Raw genomic sequence first — 24,956 nt, 5'->3', positions numbered from 1 at the left:
TACATTTCAGCTTTATTAGAAAAAAACAGAAGTTTATACAAAGCTCTGCATTTTACATAAAACCACCTCCCCCAAAACACAAAGAAATCCAACATGGCAAGCTGTATGCATTTTCTTTTTTCATATACATACATATATATATGTACACAGACACATATATATATGTGTGTGAGCATGTGTGTGTGTATATATAGTGTGACGCAGGGTTTGTTGTTTGGTTTTTTTTTTGCATGGTTTGCGTTCATTATTTTACAAAGATAATATTCAGTTAAAAAAAAAAAGGTCTTTGTTACCATTATTTTCTCATATAAATAACTGTGAGCAGTCCCTCTGCAGATAGATAAAAAACACCTTTTCATGTCATTCTGTAAAAAACAGACATTACTGAGACGGTACTGAAATCTTAATTCTTTTTCAATACCACCATAAAAATATCATCTAGCCCCCAATTCAAAATGCTTGTCCAAGGCATTAGAAGAGAAAGGACTGTAAGACAATTCTGGAAAGATCAGTTCGTTAAGCCAATATTCAGCAACCTGAATGTAATTTCTGCTGGACCTCATACATCGGTGTGAAATGAGCACAAACAGGAGGCCAAGATCTCTGTCTGCCTAGATAAGCTGGTTCTTTGCCTACTGACACCAAGACAAATTCCAGCAAAGCACACAACTGTGCCAAGCAGCTGACAGCCAGTCCGTTCACCCTTTTCACCCCACAACAGGCTTTCTTAATAAAATTAAATCCTCTACCACTTAAGCAACCTTTTTCTACTCCATTCACCTTAAAAGGAGCTAGACTAATCATGGCAAGACCAGACAGAGATTGCGCTGTTGAATTATTGGGAGAAAAACTTAACTAATGGCAAAAATGTAAAAAGGAAACTAAAAGGAAGAAAATGCTACAGAAAAGAGCTATTGGTTTGAATCCCAAGGCTCTGGTTGAAGAAGCAGAAATAGCAGAGAGATGTCAGTTGCAGCTAAAAAAAAATAATTCCTTGCGTTTACTGAAGTTAAAGGTGACAGAGTGGTCCAAATGAATTAACTGCCTGGTAAACGTTTTCCTTCCGTTAAGCACCATGATGGGGAGAATGGCAAAGATTTTGAAGGCAATACAAGTGGTAGTGGTGATAACAAAGGTAATGAATGTGAAGAACACAATGATGCAGATTAAATGGTGAGTAATGCCAACGAAGATGTTTGGACTGCCAGAGATGTTGGCAACAAGAATGGTTATATGGTTGGTGCTGATGATGGCCAGAATTCATTCATATGTCCATGTAGTCATCATCTTCATCAGTATCACTTTCCAGTGAGGACTCCTGGCTTGAGGTCTCTAAGATTTCCAAAGCTGGCTGACAAAGGCTCTCCTTCTTTACATTCGCTGCGGACTGAGCAGACAAAATAGCAGACTGATCCCAAAAAGAGAGAGAGAGAATATATTGCTGAATAGTCAGGATAAACCCATGATCACAGGGATAAAAGCCAACTGGTTGCTATTCCGTCACATTCACAAGCCCTCTTACTTCCATAAAAGATATGGCAGCCTAATGTGAAACAACATAACATTAACCAGTAGGCTTCCCCACAGTCAATATCCTAGTAGCTTTCACTAATATAAGAATTGCAATTGCTGCACTAACTGCCTCACACATTTTGATAATACTGTTTAATTCCCAAAAAAGGGATACAGACTAGGATAGCTGGGATGCCACCCATGGCCAGTATTTCAGCACTTCTTAAAAACTGAATGCTGTTAACAATAGCTAGCATGTTAGAACAAAATAGAATAGTTCTGTTGGAAGTGACATACAAAGACTACCAAGTCCAACTATCTGACTAAATCAGGGCTGACCAAGTTAGAGTATATTATTAAGGGCATTATCCAAATGCCCCCTGAGCAGTCACAGACATGGGTCTTCCACTATTTATGCTACTTCTGGTTATGAACTGGGGACAGGAACAGTTGCTCCTTCTGCATGAATATTTTATTGAGGGGCGAATTAAGATAAAAACAATAAGCCAAAATATTACTGTTTCCCTTTTATTACCTTTAATTTTTGCTTGGTCTCTTCTGAAATGCTGCCCTTTGGAGAAAGGAGGGTGGGAGTGGGTGGAGTGACAGTGATCTCAGGTGGAAATTTGGTGACAGATGAAGGTATGAAAAGCTTTGGCATGTTGGGCAGAACGCGAGTTTTTACTCGGGTGCCATCTGTCTTGTTCTGCTGACTTCCCAAAGTCTGTGAACTGGAGCTGAGTTCAGGCTTGGAACTGGAGGCTAAACAGAAAATAATAAGAAAAACATGTTAGGAAGCTATGTGGGATTTCAGATGTCAAAGAAGAGGGAGCAGTTGATTGTCAGACATATGGCCAGCTCAAAAGGTCTTTCTTCAAGTTATGCTTTAATTATGATTCAGAAACAGAAAAATAAAGCGCCTCAAGAGTCTATAATGGCAACTGGAAATCAACAGTAATTAAAAAAAAGTCTTTCTAGGCAGCAGAAAATCAGTCTATTTAAAACAAGCATTAACATGGCAGTACTGCACTGGCCCATCTAAATCTAGATTAAAGGCTTCTGCAAATAACATTCTCCCTGCTCACTGCAGATGCTATTGTCTTACCTCTGCATTCTCTAGCTGGTTCTCCATTCTGCAATGCACCAAATAAAGCTACTTAGTTTTACTTAAGTCTTTTATAAACTTCCTCCACCATAGAATTGTCTTGTTAGTCACTGAAATGTCAGCTCCTATTTCCTACCAATTCGTATTGTCAAGATTCGCCATCAATTGGCTATGTTTTCAAACAAGGCTTTTGTAGTTTCCACTGCTGTCCTCACAAATTAAGAAAAATATATAGTAATATCTGTCAACACTTCCTCATTACTCTCTTCAAATTCTGCCATAGAAAATTTTTAGGTATAATGTCAACAAAGAAGTAAGATCCTTGGTGTGCTCTAGTTACTGCACACTGCACTGATTAGCACCATCATATAATTTCTACATACTCCTCAACAATGCTTGCTTTCTTTACCATCCAAAATTGCTAACAAAGGGCTCATCTCATGAGGCATAGAAGGATCTGGCCCTTCCCTAGGCACTATCACAAAACAATACACATGCAACAAAAATCAGCAGAAGACAATGCTTTCACATTAAAAACTGAGAATTAAACATAAATTTACTGATTTTACTAATAATGATGCTTCAAGTGGTTTTTTTTGTTTAAGTTGTATGAATGAAAACACCAGAGTATCCCAAATGCATAATAATAGCAGGTGATTTTTAATACACATATTTTGGATTCGGTCTTGTTAAATCCTTCTCTTGAAGGTCTCTGGCATTGACAAGGCTACTTAAACAATGCAAAATAAAATGCTGGATCCCTGATGCTATCCTGAAAAATAAACAACATTACAGTGACTACAAAAGGATGTGAAATTGAATTGTACGTTCTCAGCAGTATACAAGAATGTAAGAACTGCCACAACAGATGAAGCTTTCCACCAAGGTCAGTGACCCATCTTCATTTGCAGACAATCCGTTCAGAGCAGAGTACCAGAAATGTTGCAGTGATCAGACAGAAGATAATCTGACTCTCACAAATAAGAAAAAAAGAGAAATACCCTGAACATGAATATCTGTGTTTATGCCTGTCTGAAAACCACAAGTTTTATGTTTCTTCAGTATAAATACCAACTCCTACTTCTCTTGGAAAGGGGGCAGAGGAGGGATAGAAGCATTAACTGTTGTAATGCTGGTTTTTATGTTAACTTGACTCAGTCTGATTATTGCAAAAAATCCTTTCCTTCTGCTAGATATTCCAATGGTGTAATCAAGTGTTGTCATACTGTCCTGTATAAGATTTCAATCAAAAGAAGAATTCTGCTTTCAAAGAAGCACAACCTACACAGCACAATAACCTAATACTGGGAGGTTTTTTATTTGGCTTTGCTGCTACGGCACTTGGTATGTGAGTCATGCACCACAGAGAATAACCATTAAGGGACTGCAAGGAACTTCTCCAGGAAGCTGTGACATAGCCAAGAATGCCTCTATACTCTGAAATACTTTACTGGAAGGCAAGTACCAGAGAAGCTCTGTAACATGCATCACAACTATCTAATCAATCAATCTCTACAGACTGAAGCACTCAAAGAAGCACTACTTTTCAGCACTGAAGCACAAAAAGCCCCTACCTTGGGTACAAACATGTCCCGAATTTGTGCTGGTCACTGATTCCACTTGCCAACAAACAGGCTCCGGTGATGGTGCAACAGTAGCCATTTTCATCTGCTGACAAAGCCGTGACTCCTGTTGCTGAAATCCAAGACCCTCCAAAGGCACTTCAAGCTCTTCTTCCTCTTTATTAATGAAAGATAATTCACAGATTAACAGACATGCTGAGCTCTTTCCTAAGCCGTAGTCCTTCTGCTGTCTAACCACCTGGTAGAAGCTGCTGTGGGGTTTTTTGGTTTTTTATTCTTCATTTCTTAACTATAAAATGACTGACTAAATACTGGGGAGCTAAGATGGCAATCACAGCTTTTTCATACTTGGTACCATCAATTCAAATTCTTAAAGAAAAAGAAGTTCTTTAAAAAGGTGAAGAAAAAATATCTGCTCTACAGCATTTTGCTACCACTGCAAGAAACAAATGCATCCTACTGACCATTAACCTTTGCAGACACAAGGGGTGAATCACTTGTCATACATTCAAAACAAAATCCATCACCCTTAATGATGAGCTATCTGTGATCGATGGGCGTCTCTGATTTGCAGTCACAGGCACAAGCTGCACTGAAGTGCAGCTCACTGCTAAGAAAGATTAATCACTATGAACATCCAGCAACAAGGCCAAATCTCTTCTTTTTTTCTTCTTTATTTATTCAGTATAAAGCTACAGAAAATGCTCAGTATTCAGTGACAGGCCAACTCAATTGGCTGAAGAAATCAGTCTAATACTCCCATCTTCTGCTACTCTGGAATATGGGATCTTTACAGCTCATTTCCTAGTGTGTACGAGCACAATCTCATCATTATGTATCAGTTGTATCTGCTTTTCTTACACACAGGGCTACATGTTGTACCTAGCAGGAGTAATTATCACTGAACTACTGTGAGCTACTAATGACAGTCCTTTCCAGGAAGGGCAGAGTGAGACAGCAGCCAGCACTTCAAGGCTATAGGTACATAAACAAGCTCTTATTCTCTCACAGAAATGAAGATATCCTTCAACAACAGAGGGATGCTCAGACAAATATGAATTACTGGACATTAACACGGGGTACGATGTACGCAGGCAGCTACAAGCAGACGCTATATATGTTCTCAGCCTAACTTCCCTAAAAATCCTCATATGTCCACATTCTGTATTAATGTAGGATTTTGTCCACAATATGTCTTTTCCTCATTGGAAAATTACTCCCTCTCTATGTGTTGAATATACCACTGCAGAGTGAAAACTGGAATTCCTGAAAGAGCTCGGTGGAAGTCAGATTGATGCAGTTTGAAAGATGCAACTTTTTAAATGTTTGGAATTTCCAGGGTTCTTAAATAATCAAAAAAGCTTACCAAAGCAGGCTGTAAATTCTTTCATTCACTCATTTTCATTGGTAAAATAAAAGAGCCCATTATCTAAACTGGTAGCTGGCAGCCAATACAAGCCTTAGGATAAATGAGTTTGCTTGTAAAGAATTCTCCTATAGTTCCCAAAAAGGAAATGGCACATACACTACAGCACAAATCACAGCAGCTTCTGTTCTGTGATGTCCCACTCTCTATCAAGCACAAAATGGAACGGTCTAGCAGAAGAACAGCTCTCATCCTCTTTCCTGCACAAAACATGGTCCTGAAAGTAGGAAAAAATAGTTGCATCTGACCAATTCAGCTTAAAAGAGCAGAGAAGGAAGCAGTAAAACAACAGGAATCTAGATTAGGAAAATCTGAACTCACTGTTTCCCTGTTTGTGAAACAGAAGAGAGCTGAAGATCATTCTATGTACGTGCCTGCTCTTTACATAAGACACACATATGATTTAACTGCATGCTGACAAGTACAAAGGAGCATATGAAGAAGGATCAGCCCTCATGTGGCCCGAAGCCAATAAACATACATCCCACTACACCACAAGCAGCTGACAACTAACGGAGTCTAAACCCAGACTGCCACACTGAAATGGCTACAAGATACTTGATGAAAAGACGGAGCATTACATCAATGTTTGAAGAAAAGCAAGATGAAAATGATGTTTTCAGATTACCCTGCAAAGCAGCTAAGACAGCAACTCTGCTTTGCTTACTCCAACAATACAGACTCAGAGTCTTAAGCATCCAGGGTAAGTACCAACAGAACCTTACTTGTTAACCAAGGAGACAAAACACCAGTTCATTTGGCAAGTACAATGCCAGACCAACTGGAGATCCTGTAGCTTTAACTATACTGCTAACTGAGAACAATTTTGTATGTACTCAACTGCTAAATTACACCGGGGACTTAATAGTTCACCATTCAGAATAAAAGCTCTGATTTGCATTATTGCTTAATGACTAAACTCTACCTCTTAGGTTGATTATAAGCTTTGCTTAATTATAAGATATATCACTGCTTAAGTTGATTTGCTGAGCTTTACTTAACTAAATTATGCCCCCTGTCAAAGCTCTTTTGAGCAGTATATTTCTAACCAGACGCTGCAAGACTGCTACAACTCTACTTTCTTATATGAGTAGCAGCTTCTCACACAAATCTCCATCTTTTACATCATGTTTGTTTCTCTTACGTTTGAAGGTATCAATTTATAGCATAGTAGTAAAACTAGATTTAATCAGAACAAAACGGTGTGTCAGCCCTTTTACATGTAGAAGTGAATGGAAATGAAAGGGCAGGAGTCTGGCACACCAAGCATGTATTTCTATTACTACACTTCTAGAAACAGCACTTGTTAATATTCTATCAGGCTGCATCTCTCAGTACATCCAGAGCCACTGCCTACTAATGAATCCTTCACTGTCAGGTGTTAAATACACACTGACTGGATTTTATCTATCCCCTGACTGGGTGATACACTTTATTCTTTTATGACTGCGCAAATCTGTTTTTGTGGTAACAGTCACTTTCATGGCATTATTTCTAAGTTAAAAATTAAGTTAATGAGGAAATATATATATAAATATATATATATATTTATATATTTATATATATATGGCCTGGCTGCTTCAAGTGCCTATAACTTGCACTACCAATACTTCAATAAAGTGCACAGACAAACAGGGCAAAAGAAAGATAATCAGGAAGCAACATGCAGCTGAATCCCCTGCTATTTGTCTGAAACAGATTTCTTGGTATTTACCATGTGGACAATGCTGCCACAGCCCCGAACACAACGTCCTACTTTTTTTCTAATAAAAAACTTTCCCCTGGGAGGGGAAGACTTCACTAACTCGTGAGCCACAAAATTCTTCACAAGTGCAACAGCACAAGCATATAACTACAGCACAACCCAAAGGTGTTCTGAAGCTCGGATTTAATCTCAGTTACGAAATCTTTTGGTAATACATACGCAGTACTTGCAGTGTTCTTGCAGGATTTCCAACATTAGCTCTACAGTCTCAGGTTAAAATAAAACCAGTCTGGGAAGATGTGATATGCACTGGTCTCCAGGCTGAAGATGGGACAGGTACCGTGCTCTGGAGATCGATTCAGCACTCTCACCTCATAACGTAACACACAAAAAAGCATATAGAAAACCCACAGATTTGCAATGCATATGAATATTTACATGGAAAAGTTCATCTCCAACCGAGCTGAATCTTAAGTATTTTTGTCAGCCTTCCCTTTCCCGATAGCTGTCTAAATACATATAAAATAGTATATGCATAGAAAGAAGGACATCATACCTCTCAACATCTCCCTGCTTTAGTGAGGAAGAAACAAGCTGAAAACAATTCAATGCAACAACCTACTCCAGCTTTCCTCTCCAACCTCTTTCCACTTGTTTCCAGGGCAACCAGTGTTTGCAGATGCCTATAGCGGGCGCTGGGTTCATGACTTCATCACAGTTAATATTCTCTCGCTGCCTCTTTAGACGGAGAATACAGTATATACATACATCCCCACACTATAAACACAGAGATTATACAACTCCCGCACCCTTTATTATAGGAAGACGACAATTTATGTCCTATTTGGACGTGTCTGTACGAAAATATTCACTCAGCAATTTGCAGATGTGGAGAAAGTTTAAAAGCAGCTGCACTGTAACAGCAAGCAGCTGCTCTGCTGTCTGGGTGCTGTGCACCTCATTGCTCAATTTCCTTCTGCTGTCAGCTACAAGTAGACATTAACATCACAGTGTTATAAAACATTTGAGCTGGATGTTCGAGAAAGCCTTTAGTCATGCTCTAAACCTGTTACATGAGGGCTGAGAGACAAGCCCAGAAAAAGTGACTGGCACCTGGAAAAATGTTGTTCCAGTTGCTGAGGGAGGTGGTGTGAAGTATTAAGGCACGGATATGTGAAAGGCTACAAGCGACTCATGGTGCATGCACAAAGCATCGTTTTGTTATGGGAAAAAGGAAGGAACTGAGCTTGGAACTCCAGAACAGAACACCAACATGATTTGAAAAGTGCATGCTTGGAGAAATGAACAGAGAAGAGCTACAAGGGCTTACACAAAGTGGATGTGCCTCCTGGCTTCACCCCTCTGCAAAGCACCTTCCCCAGCACTTCTGTGAGTCAGACAAAAAGCCTGACTATGATTTAGCAGACCTGTACCACCTTGCCCTCCATCCACTTCAAAAGAGTAACAACTGCATTCTGTGGGCCTGCAGCCACTAAGAAATACATACTTTATTTGTCCCAGTCACAAAGGATTTACTTTGTGTGTTAACAGCCACACAAGGTACATGCAGTTTTTCACAGAGCTACCACTAATTTACCACTGATTTACAAGGTGGATATTTTTATGTCGATGGAAATGCATCTTATCTGTTGCTCCCTGACTTGGTGGAGTAAATATCCTACCACACTTCCAAAGAATGGCGCTAATGTGTAAACAATTAATGTTCAATATTCCATCTGCCTCACCCTCTGGCGCGCTGGGAATTTAATACAGTTTTTTTCCCATACAGTGGCTGCAAAAGGGCATGGAAAGCTTGAATTTGCAGGAGCTCAGAGTTTCCTCATACGCTGTACTACCAAGTCAATGGAAAGACTGTGTTGGAACACAGGTCGGTTCAGCTGAACACAGTTCAGATACGAATGCTGACCCACAGAAACAAGAGCCATCATGTATCTGCCTTTGTCATGAGGTACTACACAATACACAACAGCAGGCTGTAAGGCTGCTCGCTAAGACATATAGTAAGTATACTCGATACTCATTTCCTTACACATTCACCTTCTCCATGTTAATTCCCACTTTCCTGCCATGATGTTTATTTCTAAAATAAAAAACCAAGCACACAACAACAAACAATGAAGTCATAGCTGTACAGACAACTATTTGACTTGAAATGCCAAATTCAGGAAATTACATTCCAAGCTGACACACAAAGCCATGTGTTAAAAATTAAGCATCAGAGTAATTTTGGAAGCAGAAAAGCTGTGCAACACAAGTTCTACGGCTCCCTGAAATGAAATGAATTCAAACAGTCTGGCGAACAGAAGTTCGCACTGTAATAAGATGGCATTTATAACTAGGGCTCTGTCTATTAGACAGTGGTATCAAACATACCCCACACTCCTTCCTAATGCTGAGGTCAGCTGTGACAGAACAGCACCGATGCCAGTAAAGCTTAAAATAGGTGGCTTCTGGGGAATAGCCCCCAGCTCACAGTTACTCCCAATCTCCCAGGCCCCTGCTATGGAAAAGCCATTCTGGGGCAAGCTAACAGTGCTGCCAGTGCAGTTCCTGTGTCCAGAACCACTTCCTGCTGCTCTCAAGCTTCCTAAAGATGCAGGAAATTGACAAGTGTGCTGGTAAAGATATGCTCTTTCCTTCTCTCTTTGTTAAAAGCCCAAACCAAACAAATAACGTGACAATTCTAATAAACCCTTCAATAAAAAAAAAACAGTCAGTGGGTCTAGATCAAAAAGATAACGGTTTTGTATGCAATTATATGAACTTTCAAATGGCATTATAAGAAACAGTTAATTGATAGCTGTGTTTTAGTACTGGGTTTAGCAGGAGTACATGATTTGAGAGCATCACACAGCAGTACACGTGGACAGTAAGCCACTCATCTGTGCTCTGCTCCTTGTGAACTGTATAGATTGTTACTCAACAAACGCCATAAGCCCCTTCCTCCTCTGCCATCATTTTTCACCCTTCTCTGACCTGATGGCCAATTAAGCACAATACAACTCATCAAAAGTAGCTCTTTGAATAGTTGGGTTTCATCATACTATTCAAAAAGAATTTTCCTAAAGAACTTTGTAAATGCAAAACCTTTGCAGTAGGCTTATAACTACATCTCTCTGCAGCCTCCTTGAACTCAAAACTGCCCAGCCCACGCTCTGCACTGGACTCCTTACCATCACCTCACAAGTCTGTTTGGAAGCTGTTGTTCCTGCCCTATTTGTTCTTACTGATTAACACGAGCACATACAACTAACAACAATTTGAATTTCAATTCTGCACAACGTTAGATTGAATTAACAAAATTAAACAAAACGAACAACACAAACAACCCAAAGGGTAAAGAGTAGAAATAGTCATTAAGTGCACTGATAAACTTTTCTGGAATTAATTTGTTGCAATAGCAAACTGAATCAGCATTACTTCCAAAGAGAAGAGGAGAAGGCACAGCTGGCTGGGACCGCCGGAGCACCTGGCAAAAGGGAATTAAGGAGTCATTCACAAACAGGAAAATCCCTGCTGACATTCAGCGGCCAAGTTGTTTTCAGAGCACGTCCACTGTGAAAACTAAAAAGCTTCATGAAAAGGAAGGATCCGACAGGCGGAAGTGAGAATGCCAATGCCAACACAGGAGGCAGATGCTGAAAGAGACTGGAGAGAGAATGCAGAGCTCACTGAAGGCTGCCTGGCTGATTTCTATTAGCAACCTTGCAGTCACTAACAGGTGACTTTCACTCAAGGATACTACAGAAGGCATGAGGTTACAAGTGCTTAAAGATGAGATTTTGAAAGCCTTGAAGGAATTCAGTCTGGGGAACTGAGGTAGAAAGCTGCAAACGAGGAAAACAAAGGAGGAAATCACAGAAGTCAAGATGCCTACAAGTGACACAAGAACACTGAGTCAAAGGACATCCTTACACCAGGGAAGTGCTGGGAGAGCAATGTGAAATGAAGCTCACACGAGGCCCCAGGCCTATGGTCAGTCTATGACATTTTCTGTGTTCAGCTTTTCTGAGCTACTTGCTGATATCGGCTCTGTACTCTAAAACACAGTTTTGAATTCAGCAGAAAAAACAACAGTAAAAAGACTGATCATAAATAAGAAGATTGACCATTACTACTGCAGCTCCTTTCCAATTGAAAGCCTGAATTGCATTCCACAGCTAAAATAAGGTTAAACAAAATTAAAGCAGTTTAAAATCATTTCTCACTGCAACAACAGCGCTGTTTACCCTTTCATGCAACTTTCTTTACAAGCTTGTTTCTTGAAGTCTAAAAATTCTACAGGCTGAAATACATTCCAGCCTCTACTGTCCTGTTGTGACTGCATATGAAACATCTGAAATTACAGCAAGGTTCTTGCATGGCTTATCGGCTGCATCTTCCCTGCATGCTACAGAAAGAACTGGTGGTCTTAGCTCTGAATCTCTAAGCCCAGACATCTGTATCATGAACTGCTTGGTTTTTACACTGAAACGCTTTAGTGCTTCATGAATTTAGTGCACACGGATTTAAAGGAGGGAGAGGAAAACTGCTACTCTTCTACCCTTCATTTATAAGACAGCTTCCTGAGTAGATCCTTTTAAGCAAAAGATGTAATGATTCCAAGTACAGAAACCTTCAAAAATCAATCGTGAATGTTTTCCTGTCCATCTAAGTATCATTTTTGGATAAGGACAACAAAGAAGAGAAAGTCAGGACTTTTTAGCAATTTAGAACAGTGTAACAACACAACAATGTGACACACTGGAAAAGGTTTGTTTATTCTAATTACCCTCTTTACTTCCCCCTGAAAAAACTACAGGCTGAATCAAAATACAGTTCCAGAGTCTCACATACATTGTGCCTACCTGTAGGAACCCCTCATACTGAAATTACCACTCCTGTTACTTTGATTTCATCATGCTGTATTATTCTGCCCTAGCTAGTTGTATTAGACATAAAATCCCACTAAAACATTCACAAAAGAAATGAGTGGATACTTCGCTTTTAAAGCCATTACTTTTTCTAAGTGAAGGCACAGAAAATGATAGCAACTAATACTCTGATGTGCAGTATTCTCACACAAACAAACAGAGAAGGAAGTTACAAAAATGAGACGAGAAGAAGGATGAAAACAGATTACTCTGAACAGAGCTAATGAGGGGCAGATGAAAAAGGAGTAAAACTGAATTAGAAATAATCCTTTTTAAAAGAGGTGGGAGCAAAGGCAGGAGAATTAAAAAAAGAAGAAAAGGACACAGCAGTAATTGGTATCTTTCTCAGCTAGAGAAATGACCTGTCAGGTAAGTCTGAGAGCAGAAAGCCAGATACAACACACACACTCCACATTCGAATCAGAGCTTTGCAGAGAGAGCCTCTTGATCTTCAGACACATGGTTTCAGGGTTATAATTATGGCAGCTAGCTCTTCCATCTCCCTCAACCAAGATGATGTATAGAAAGCATAAAAGAAAGAACAATGTGAAACCTTCCCCACCTTAACAAAGCCTAGGAAGCCAAAAGATTAAAATAAATGTTCTAATCACTGCAAGGTAGCCTGGGAAATTGCAGAGGAAAGCACATCAGAAATGCTCATGAGCTTTGTTTGAAAACTGAATGTGTGAGCTCTTTATTTGCACTGTCATTCCTACCGGTCTCCTTAGTAAATGCACAGTAACTGCATGATCTAGAGGATTTTTTTCCTCGTTGTCTAGGTGCAAACCTGAGTGAATCCCTGCAGAACAAGCCTGCCAAGATATCTTACAACACCATGCAACACCATTCCTTCAGCTTCATAAGAACAATAACAAATGCGGTTTACACACTGACTCAGTCATTCCCTTCCTTATCATTCCCCTTCTTCCTCTCAAGAAGATTTCTCCCTAGCTCTGTGAAAAGGGAAAATTAGATGATTATATTGCAACTCCTAATATAGGAGTTTAAATTTTCAGTATCATTCTGCAGTCAGAGACCAACAAGTCGGGAAAACTGATTTCTCTCCAGTCTGCTCTTCATTGCCAATGAGTTCAGAAGACTATGTGCATTTAAACACCAAGGCTGGTTATGTAAGGGAAAAAAATCATAAGTATATGAGTAAAAGTCACAATATGAGAATAACAAAGTATCTGAGTAGATCAGTCTGCTAATTATGAAATAATGTTACGCAGCATTGATTCCAACTAATACAGGCACTATTTCCACCATATCCTCATATGCCACTTCCCCTAGTACCTGAATGCATGTGCTTCATTCAAAATTTTATCTGGGCTCTTATTCATCTGCCTATGGCATTCGGAGTAGCTTTAAGGTTCAAGCTAGAGAGCAGATGGAGAGAGCACAAAAAGTAGCAAAAGCTTTTTCAGACAGTGTTCCTGCTAAGGATATAAAAAAAAAAATACAAGCTATAGCAGGTGCTCTGACACCTTGATATGCACAGCGTCCCACAAATACGCACAGCCGTGTCTCTGGGCACCCAAGAGAAGTCTGGGGCTAACTGGGCTAATCTTACTTCATTCCTGAAGTGCAACAATACCACCTCACACAGCGATTTTGATTACTGCTAACATCATCATCCTGCCATGATGGCATTCTCATTTAACTCTTCTCATCTACATAATCTTTATAGGACCGAGTACATAATGCCATCCTGAGCACATCACACCATCTTTCTGCATAATAAATAACATTTGCTTTGCATCTTCAATTCTTTTCTGTAGCCTAACCTTGCACATAACCATACTAGGACTATAAATATATTTCCAACCAGTCCTACCAGATACTTCTTTCCTCAAATGTGAAACATAATGGCAGTGATATACTAACTTTATGAGTCATGCAGAAGCTTGGAATTTTCACAGTATTATTTATCTCTACATAAGTGGCTGTGGTATCTATGCATTTAATTATGTTAATCAGTTACTTACAATTTAGATGTGGCTTATCTATTGTAGTCTATTTCAACTGCTATCACTTTTAAAGCATATGAGGTATTTTGGAGAAATTTATCTTTACCTCTTTGAAGAAAAACAACAAACCTTTTAATGCCAGTATAGACTTAAATTATGTATGTAAAGCATGGTTCTATTTTTAGACTGCTATTCCATGATTTCATATGCAAGTTACATTCAGTGCTCTTTACTGCATCCTAGTAAATAAAATATGTATTAATTTAATAATGCACTCCAAAACAAAATCTCTTTTATACACGTGCCCCAAAACAAAGCGTCTGTTTGTGCAGCCTTCTGAGTATGGGCCAGTGATCAGAAAATGAGACAGAATCAGAACTCAGGCACTGACTCAACATGTGGCCTTTGCAAACAAATCAGAGAAGACCAAGATGTTCCATCTCCCTGAGACTCACCACGTGCAAGATCACTCAGGCTGGGAGCAGTCTCTGCATTCTGACTCCGGAGATGTTCTGTGTCCCTGTGTGTCTCCTGGGATGGAGGCACTGAAGAAGATGCTGAGGAGGAGGAGGATGAAGAGGAAGAGGCTGGTTTGGATTTGGAATGCAGATCATTCAATCTCAGGAGATTTTCAGGAGTCACAGTGTCTGGATTCACTGGGGCAGGATGCAGTGTGGCTGGTGTCACTGGGAAGAAACTCTCTCTGTTGTCCTTCGTATGCTTTGGGGTTGTGGGTGTTTCTGCTGTGGACTGTGTAAAACAAAAGAGGACAGGTACAGACATGAGAAAATACATGCCAGTAATTCTGCACGTGCTGCCTGTTTCAGTGATGCCTGCAGGCAGCACAACTATTTGTACACAGAAAACCCTGAAGCAAATATAATTTAGCATTTATTCATATTCGAAGTTATAATGCTTTACTTAATAAATCCCTCCCAATACCATACCTCACTTAAATTCATCAGTAAATACAAATCACAAATTCTTTTTAAGAAAAATAAACTTGTTTCATTCAAAAATATGTTGTCAAACCCTTGGCCTCAATGAGCAGATCCACAATGCTGTAAGGGAACTTGCAAATTATTAAGACAAATTATTCTTTGTAGGTGATATGAGAAGAAATGGGAAAACAGAAATATGTATTTGCATGTAAAAAAAAACCTTAACAGCCCAATCCTACATTGTAAATTTCCAGTAACTGCAGAACCAAATAATGTCGGTGTCCTATTCAGAACAAAACATGGGAAAATGGTTGTCTTTATAGAAGTTAACAATGGCACCAAGAGCAACACTTTCCTCTAAAGCCAGAGCAGTGCTGTTACGTAGACTGAAGAGTGACATAAATTCACCATAGAAGGCAATAAACACACCTATAGAATGAGTATCTTCTCTATAATTTTTAGAAGTAATAAAATAAGGCATTATTGCCTGTGAGGCCACAGGATGTATTTATTTCATGTTCCTTCCAGTCTTCATTTAGTAGAGACTTATTGTACCATAGAAGATACGGTTGAGTGAAATCTCAGCTGCTTATTCTCTGCCTTATACCTTTACCTCTCATATCTCTAACAGGAATTATTTTAACCATGGTGATTACAGCATGTTTGGAATAGAAATAAAGCATCCTGTGGTCAGTTGTAGAATCACATTAAGCCCTAATGTCTTAGATTTATTACCATGACAGAAGAATCAGAAGAATTGAACCAAGAGAACAAAGTAAACATCATATGGAAAAAAAATGCTTTGAATGCTACATTCAAGTCAGTCACCATACAGGATCCAATAAGGTCTGTTCTACCTCCGAAACCAGCAAGTTCCTGATGTGTAAAGCATCAGTTCCAAAACTAAAGGTCTCATGATGCACAAATGGGATTACATAAACCTATATTAAATCTGCAGAATCTCTAAGCCAGAAGTGAGATCACTAGAGGAAATGTTCTCAGCTGTAATTTAGAGGGAAAACCCCTCACACCCATGCACTTCATTAATTCACATAATACATTACATAGAACCTGTAATTTCTGTGCTCGTATTGTATTCATTGTTTTTCCTCAGCAGAAATATATGAGGGTACAACCACTTAGTTGCTTGCTAGAAATATATCTACACCTCAAATGGCACTTCTCTAACAAACTACAACTATTATCAGAGGATATTTGGAAAATAACTCAGCAAGACTGGGACAGTGCTCGGAAGCAAAATGATTACTGACAGAAAGAACATGGCATCACGGAGTAATTCCAGCTGGAAGGGCTCTCTGAAGGATTCTCTGGTCCAACTCCCAGCAGAGCAAAATTGACTTAGCTCAGATTACTCAGGGCCTGCATCCAGCACAGTTCCATGCATCTCTGGGGATGGACATTCCATAGTCTCCTTGAGTCCCTGTTCCAGTGCTTTCCCACCTTCTCATTGAACATTTTTTTCCTATCACCTTATCCAATGTTCTTTTGCTGCAACTTGTGACTGCTGCCTCTCATCTGGCTCCCTTCTCGCTACTGTTGATAGCAATTCAAGCTCCCACCCTCCAAGAGCTTTATCCTCTCCAGGACGAAGCAAACCAGCTCTCCTGAACTTCACTGCCATAATGCCACACCATAGACCCAGGTTCAACTTCTTATCCCCCAGGACCCCAAGTCTCTTTGGGAGAGATGCTACAGGCAGTGACAGTGCACAGGGGTTGTTCTGCCTCAGGTGCAGGACTCTGAATTTCTCTTTGTTGTTGTCTCTTTTGTAGTTCCTGTCAATGTGAGCCTCTGAAGATTCTCTGCACAGCAAACACTGCTCTCCAAGCTTTTTTACTATGCCCTCTGAGATGATATAATTTGCAAGCTCCCCAAAGGCTTGACATCCCATCATGGGATTAGAAAAGATGCTACAGAACAAATCTGAAGAACACCACTGGGAAACAGCAGCTGAGCAGAAGGCTGGTGGATGCCACATCACATCCTACTAGGCACCAACAAACACTGATGAGAGGAAGGCCTTCCTGTAACTCGAAGATGATCAAGTGCACAAGGAAAAAAGTTAAAGACTCAAATAATCCTTATTGGTACACAGAGATTGAATGAATTCATATTCCCATTTCTCTCTAAATAAAGATGTCCTGTCAGGGGCAAAACAAAAAACAAATTCTATTTTTAATTAGTTCATCCAGATGAAGCTGCAGGGCTTCTTTTTCCAGAGATTTTTTCCATAGAAAATCAGCCTGCCTCATAAGGACAGTAAAATTTTAACTGCATATAAAGTCAAAACTAATATGTTTCTGTCTCAATAAAACCATGACTAAGATTCTTTCTCTGAAGTCAAAAAGTACCATCCTGTACTGAAGAGTTGCAACCATAGGTTTTTGTATTTAAGACTTTAAAAGGAGCCTTTTGGACATGACCTATAAAAGAGTTTTTTAATCTAAGAGCAAGAATTCTAGCACCTCTGATCAATAAGTGATGCTACTCACAAAACCCAGGTTAGGGAAAGATTGTTAACTAATTTTAGGACTACATTTTTACCATCATGCAGGTGACGGCATCGAGGAAAACACCAGACCTTCTAACACTGTATCTGAGAAACAAACCCAGAAAACACCATTACAGGAAGCCTTGGACTTGCTAAAAACAATTTATGTTCATGTACTTCTACTGCTACACTAGCAGTAAGGCACCATAAAGATTAGTACAGTAAGAACTGAGCAGCAATGACAACCCTCTACCAGTGCTTTTCACTGGATATTTTTCTCAGTTTCTCCTTTGCAGCACTAAAAGCACAAAAATTCTCCTTCCCTCATCCCTCCAACCCACCTGACCATGCTGAGCTCTCCCTTATCACTGCTGCATTTGAAATACAGTAGCTTGATCATGAGTTAGCTTTAGTTACCACGAAGAATCTTATGTCCACAAGGATGCTACTCACAGAACAAGTGTGTACAGCTGAAGTAAGATGAAAACTTATCTGCTTTCCTCACAACTTTCATTGTAATTACATGTTCCTCTGGTCAGGACTGGACCTTCTTCTTGGCTTTTTTGGAAACAAGTTACTGAAGTACTTCTGTTTTTGTCTCAACTACTATACTATCAAGGGGGACAGAAGAAACATCTAAGACATTAATATCCAAATGTGTCATTGGCTGTGAGAAAAACAGCCTAATACATCCAGAAATATCTGCTATCTTATTTCCTGTCCTTTTAAATATTTAGGAAAACATTTTTCATTGTGAAGTTTGTATAAAATCAAATTTCAGATGAACACTTAACATACATATTTGCTTGGATTACGATTTATACACATACAGGAGTGCAAATCAGACTCTGTATTAGCTCAAACCCTGACTATTTCTGCACATTCCTTGCAAAGAGGCCATTCAGCTTCAGGGAGCCTATGAGGAAACCTCTATCACGTTGGAAGCTAGTGTAAATAAAAATTGAGGAAAAGGGCATTAGGACAGCCTGCCCCTAGGAAAGGTAGTGGGAAAATCAAACCTTTTTTATTTTTGAAGATGTTAATGTAAAAAAAAATCCTTCCTGTAATTTCCCAGTGAAGCACTTCAGTAATGAGACAACAAAAGCTAAGGAAAAGAAATGGGCCACTAAGTTAGGAGAAAATTGTACTTTACAGACTATGTGCAACGTCATGAGCTGACAACCTGAAAAACAAATAAATCCTACAGGCACCTTATTGATAGTGCCTATGGAACAGCTCACTGCTCTGTGGCTGTGGGAAGAAGCAATGATCCAATCTTCCATAAAATGGGAAAATGACAGTCATCCCAATAGAAGTTTCCTAACAAAAGATACTGGCACTGTAACCATTACAAAATGTTTGGTGGTGGTGGCTTTTTAAATTGGTCTCATGTTGAAGTGTGGGTTCGCAGTGGGATTGAAGTCAGCATTCACTTTACTTAACAGAGCTTCCTAGTGCAGCTACGTTCAATGCTGTGCTTTAATTATTATATGTGTTCTTGCATTTGTTCCTCTCAGTCTCTCCATAGCAATATTTGAACCTATTCTCCTTTGGATGTTTTCTCCAAAGTACATCAGAACAGCAATATCCATTATATGTAATCCAGACTCCGAGGAACCTTCCATTTCCTAATATTACCATTTTATATACAGAACACAGTGAACATTATATACATCTAATTTAACTGCACTCCAGCTTAACAAAATCCTCTGTTGACACTTAACGTCCTACACAGGCAACAACATTCCAGCAATACTTCCATACACAAAATGGACCAACAGAGAAAATGATGAAAAACATGGACAAGAACTTAAAAGATAAAAAAGTGACTTTTTCCTTCTTGTTCGCTTTATGATTGCTTTCTGCAGCAGACAGAAGGAGGAGAGCTGTTAATTATATCAAGAATACACCTCCAGGATAGAGTGAGAGGGGGATGCCATGGCAACTGGCAAATGCAACAGCGAACAAATGGTCACCCTTCGGTAGAAGTGAGACTATAAGAAAAATCGTCCTTCTGCCCTCTTGACCCCCACCTCCTACTTTCCCCTCCTTCACCATCTCTGAGGCATTAACAAAGCATGGAGGTAACTCAGGAAAAACAACTTTCTCTGTAAGCAGCCTCTGACGTCTTGATGTGCAGGAAGATGAAAATTAGCAGCATGTGGGTGGAACAAAGAGGGGGGAAACACACGAGGTAGAACCAGAGATTATTATTTTCTAATTATTTAATATTTTCCTTATCTCCTTCCATTTCCAGCAGAACAATTTTACAGAAAGCTTTTGGCTGTTTCTTGAAGAGAACAGCTTGCTGTGGGTTGGTTTGTTTTTTTCCCCTGAAGCAAGAATTCAAGCAGAAAACGCTCGAGATGTTCGAGGTAGTTCACACAAGTCACTCTCTAGTTTTCCCCCTGAAGAAAAAAGCCTACAAGACTCCATCACTGCAATGCTGACAGCATTCCACAGCACAAGGGGAAAAGTCCACAGAACTGCCCGCCAGCTTTACTCACAGTAGCCAATTTTCTTCTGTTCCAAACAAGAGGTCACATTCCCTGTAAGGTCCAGCACAGGGACTGTAACATCACCATACTGACAGTCAAGAGTCAATTCCAGTACTTTGCTCTCCAGGCCACGCGTGGTTCCAGCCCCAAGCTCTATAAGCATATCTTCTACAATTCCTCACTGCTAGACTGTAGCTGAAAACGACCCACTGCCAGCACTGGCAAAAGAGGGATCCAAAACCTCTGTTATCTGTTCCAGAACTACACACGGGTAGAAGCAGCTGCACAACCACCAAGTCCTTCCTCATTAGACACTGCTTTTCCTATTACAGAAGCAGCAAAACTTTATAGAAGACTGTGCTGGCAGCCTGCCGGGAGCCTGAGGACACGTCTCATTTGCATAACCTGACTGTGCCTTTGTGTTCTAAGAAGAATTACTTGTTTTGATTCTAGTTGCAGCTTCCTTATGAAGCATCATGTTTAATTAGGTCTGACATTAAAAAGTGCTGAGGAGTTTTGACTGCAGGTTTAGAAAGGGAAACAAGAGGAAAATTCAGCCTGACACCAGTAGGTGGGAGAAGGTGGGCATAGATGTGGTACTGCTATAGAGGTAAGCAAAGCTGTGGGCCAAAGGGAGCATCTCATCTATAAGAGAAGCACAACACGAGCTGAAGGTTGGTAGCTGGAGTAGGAAAGGGGGGGGCGGGGTGAAAAATTGCTTTTCTCTTTCCCACTCCTCAGGGACAGAGCCTGTCCCAGAGCAGGGATGCTTTGGCAAGGGCTGCAGTGACTCTTAAATAACTCAGCAATGTTGAAACAGTCCCTTCTCATGACATTTAGATGATATACAACACTGTGACGAGCCAACAGAAATTTTCAGCTGCTACAACGCTATCCATCAGTAGGAATTTCTACATACAGTTCCCCATTCTCAAGGGTCACAGCACAGGACTAGAGACTTAGTGGCATTTTGGAACTTTGCCTTTGAACACTACTGTATTTTTAGATGTTGAGTCTAGATCTATGTGCAAAGCCCATGTCTGCAGTGTTTTCTATAAATTCAGTTCTCAGGACTGGTGATACGTAGCATATCACTTGGCCTGGAAGTTTCACCTGTCCCCTTCAAACTGCCCATCAGGATAGTTTTAACATGGATGGAAACTCCAACTTTAGTATTACAGCACTCAATGTTTTCAAATTCCAGGTGTGTTCTCACACTGAAATATCTCCATTTGCACTAACAGAATATGCAGCATACAGTGATGCTTTCCCCAGCTCCTGTTGCAGTAACTTTTCCACACAGGCATGTCTCGAATAGCACCACAGACATCAGTATGATACATAAAATGATGAATTTAGAATCATCAACTTCATGCAGCCAGTGGAAAGGGATATTAAAAATTCTCTAATTATCTAGAAGCTTCCTAAGTGCTTTCTGCTAGCATGTCCTGTCCTGGTCTGTAGGACCACACACTGAAGTGTAATGCTATGTCAAGGTCAACCCAGTCCGCCTCAATCTTTCATCTTCCTCAGAAAGGCCTCCAAGGTATTCAGTTTTCAGGGACCATTAATTTCCTAAGAAAATCATACTTGGCAAGGCTAAAAATATACCTCATAACTCAGCAATAGGCGACTCCTTTAGGATCTCTGCAAAACTTTTTAATAACACCTTCAGACTGAGGAAGTTCAATGAGAAAAAACAAGCATCCTTCAAAATGCTGTTTGACCATTAACTAAATTAATTTATCATGTAATCTCAGTAAATTAAATACTAATGACACAGGGACTACTGCTGGATGGCAGTTTCAGTACAGTTCATATGTGTCAATCAAAAATCTTGCTCACAGTGAACTTAAATGGAAAAGTACAAAGAGAAAAATAACTGTCAGGAATACTTATTCTCCATCCCTGCGCTGTGTGACCACACAAATATCTGTGCCAGCACAGATGGCAGCAGTGGGGCAGTCTGACAAAATGGTGTCTGACATGGAAGTGTGTCACTGAATTCCAGCATATGCAGAACAAAATGCCCACACAAAATGGACTTGGGAAAGCAAAACTGTACTTTGCTATGGGAAAACATCAATTACTCCTAAAAGTAAGAGATGGGCATCGTTAAGCTTGCATGGATGTTTAACTGAAAAGGTTCCTCACCACACTAGAGCCCAATGCAATAGCATTTTACACCTTTCTGTTGAAGGCATTATTGCCTAAGCACAAGCACAACCGTAGGCATCCTGTAAAGACATTTAGCAATACTATACATATGTTGTAGCTGTTCACAGTTAAAGGACACCGTTTTGAAACATTCTGTCCCTGACATGAGAAGAATATGCTGCTACCCTGTAAAACACCTAATGACTAAACATCTACGTTATTTTCTTTGTTGTCTTCTTTTCAACAGAATGAACATGGGAGCTTAAATGTGGCATAATGGTTTTGCACCATCATTCTCTTCTGTCATCTTTAAACCAGGGAGTCAACCTTTTATACTTCCCCACGTACTAAGCTGACTGGAGAAGAGGATGCTGGGGCCTCTTAACATTGCCTCATTCATGAAGACCACAGAGGGTTTCTGAAACAAAAGTGTCACAGTACTGCCAAGCTATTAAAAGATCTCATCACAAAAGTATAATAATCCACTTTGCAAACTCTGTTTACTGATTGCTGTACTGTTTCCTGCTTACGCCTGAAGAGGGATGTAAAAAGATTTCAACAGAGCTGCTAAATATTTAGGTTAAAAACTTTGGTCTGGAAAATCATAATTCAAGCATCTCAGAATTCAATAAGAAGTGACAACTTCCATAAAAAAATAAAAATACACTGTCTGGAACTGTAAAATACAAAAACCAGCAGAGGAAGACATAGATCAAGGTGGGTTTTGTGTTCATTTTTTGGTCTGGGATAAGGGACTGAAGAACCACAGGCCCTATAATCCTATTCAAACTCTCCTATAGCAGAGCTCTTCTCTAGCTTATGGCAGCTTTACGCATGACATCATTTGTTTACAGAAGGCAAATACTTGCCAATTTTAAATAAAACAGGATCCAGTCTGTTGAAGACAGATGTCTACAAGAGCGGCTATTCCTGTGTCTCCACACTAATTCAGTGTTATATGAGAAACAGTAGGACAGCCTCACACTGCTAACGAGATCTGCTAGAAATAGATGAAAACGAGACTGCAGTATGTGATAATCTCATTAGTTGGGACTGCTTCCTAAAAGGGAACGCTTACAAGCCTCATAGTGCATCACATTAAGAGGTATGTTTTATTTCAAGTGATTAAACATGAAATCTCATAGCCTCCAGTGCAGTTAAATACTAGCTCCGCTATTATATCTATTTCAAGATTATCTGTGTGCAGGTTTTTCACCATCCTAACATTTTGCTGCATGCATGAGGAAATGTTGACTTTGCTGGAAGAGCTGGCGTAGCATACCCAGAACCTTTACAAAGGCACAGCAAGAAATCTGGCTGATACATGAGACTTTATTATGTAGTTTTTGAAAAGGTGAATAAATCCCGAAAGCAGTTACATTAGCATTTAAAGAAGCTTATTAGGGAACTCCTTTTATTCTGAAGTCTTAAATCACAGTAAGATGACTTGTATTTTTTTTCCCAAAAACAAATTATTAAAACTAAGAGTCTGAATAGTCTGAGAAAAGATGTATTTATTAGCAAGAACAACCACCTGCTAAATACAAGACTGTGAAGGAAGAAAGATTTCCTCTGCAGCACCTCTCCTGACACTTAGGTTCATTTCTACAGTTCAACAGAAAAATGCTACTGGCCTCCTCAGGGCAAAAGCTGCAGAAAAATGTTGGTTCCTTGAAAATCTCACTGAAGAAAAGTTCCCTTTGCTCTTACATTCTCTTCTGTTTTTCTGCTAGGAGATGCACTGTCCAAATGCACATGTTAACCAGATGTGCTGTGAGGTGATTCTTACCTCAGACCTAACAACTGAGAACATTTATGGATGCTCAGGACTCAGACACATCACAGGGAAAAAAATGAGCTGGGACATCTCCTGACAAATAAAAACTCAGACCATCTCAGGTAGAAATTTAGCATGCAGGTAATCTTGTCCAGAACAAATACTACATAACAGAGCCTGCTCCGAGGGTTTGATGCTCCTCTACCCACCTCAACAAAGCCATAATAATCAGTAGAAAAATATTCAGCAAGATGAGATGAGAAAAAAAATTGCCTGGAGATTCAAGAGAAAGGTGTCTGAAAATGCAAGGTTTAGTCTCCAACAGAAGGCACGTGTACTGAAATAAAATGGAAATTAAAGAAGAGTTCTGAAAGGTTTCAGATATTTCACAGAAAACACAGCTCCCTCCACTAATGTGGTCCCAATTATCTTCAGCCAAATGCAATACAAGAAAATCAGATATTTCTAATTTCTGCAAATACTCAACCACACACTTACCTTTGCAGACAATTTAATAGAAGCATGTTTTAAGTAAGCAGAGACTTGACAGAGCTTACCTGTTTCTGGGCTGACGCTCCCATATGCACCTGGCAAAACTTGACTGCCTGCTCAAGTGCTACTTCTTCATCCACCTGAATAGAGAAACCACAATTAATGAAGTCATAATTACTTAGATCATCTATATATCCTAATAAATTCAAACAAAATGAGGATGTGGGGCATAGGGTAAGTGGGAGAAGCAGCACTTCTGCAGCAGAGAGTGATCTTAAGTTATTCAGGATTATATATATAAAGTTACTTAACTCTTCAAACTAACATTTGGGATGAACAAACTC

General features: G+C 39.7%; 1 protein-coding gene across 6 annotated transcripts in view; it reads right to left on the bottom strand.

Moving 5' to 3' along the window:
• CABIN1 (calcineurin binding protein 1) overlaps positions 1–24,956 on the bottom strand; it is an 87,602-nt gene continuing 62,646 nt past the window's right edge. For 4 of the 6 annotated variants that reach the window (XM_015878088.3, XM_015878090.3, XM_015878089.3 and 1 more), the window contains exons 34-38: positions 24,678–24,752; positions 14,691–14,985; positions 4,192–4,356; positions 2,048–2,274; positions 1–1,408 (exon numbers count right to left, since the gene is read on the bottom strand). In XM_015878088.3, the coding sequence (XP_015733574.2) occupies positions 1,265–1,408; positions 2,048–2,274; positions 4,192–4,356; positions 14,691–14,985; positions 24,678–24,752 (906 nt within the window). In that variant the 3' untranslated portion in view covers positions 1–1,264. The remainder of the gene's footprint in view (positions 1,409–2,047; positions 2,275–4,191; positions 4,357–14,690; positions 14,986–24,677; positions 24,753–24,956) is intronic. The other 2 variants (XM_015878092.3, XM_085556044.1) reach the window with 1 other exon arrangement.

The sequence above is a fragment of the Coturnix japonica genome, chromosome 9 (assembly GCF_054131305.1).
Source record: "Coturnix japonica strain WE chromosome 9, WE-NBRP24, whole genome shotgun sequence".
In the NCBI taxonomy this organism is placed as follows: Eukaryota; Metazoa; Chordata; class Aves; order Galliformes; family Phasianidae; genus Coturnix; species Coturnix japonica.
This window is presented reverse-complemented; position numbering and strand designations above follow the sequence as displayed.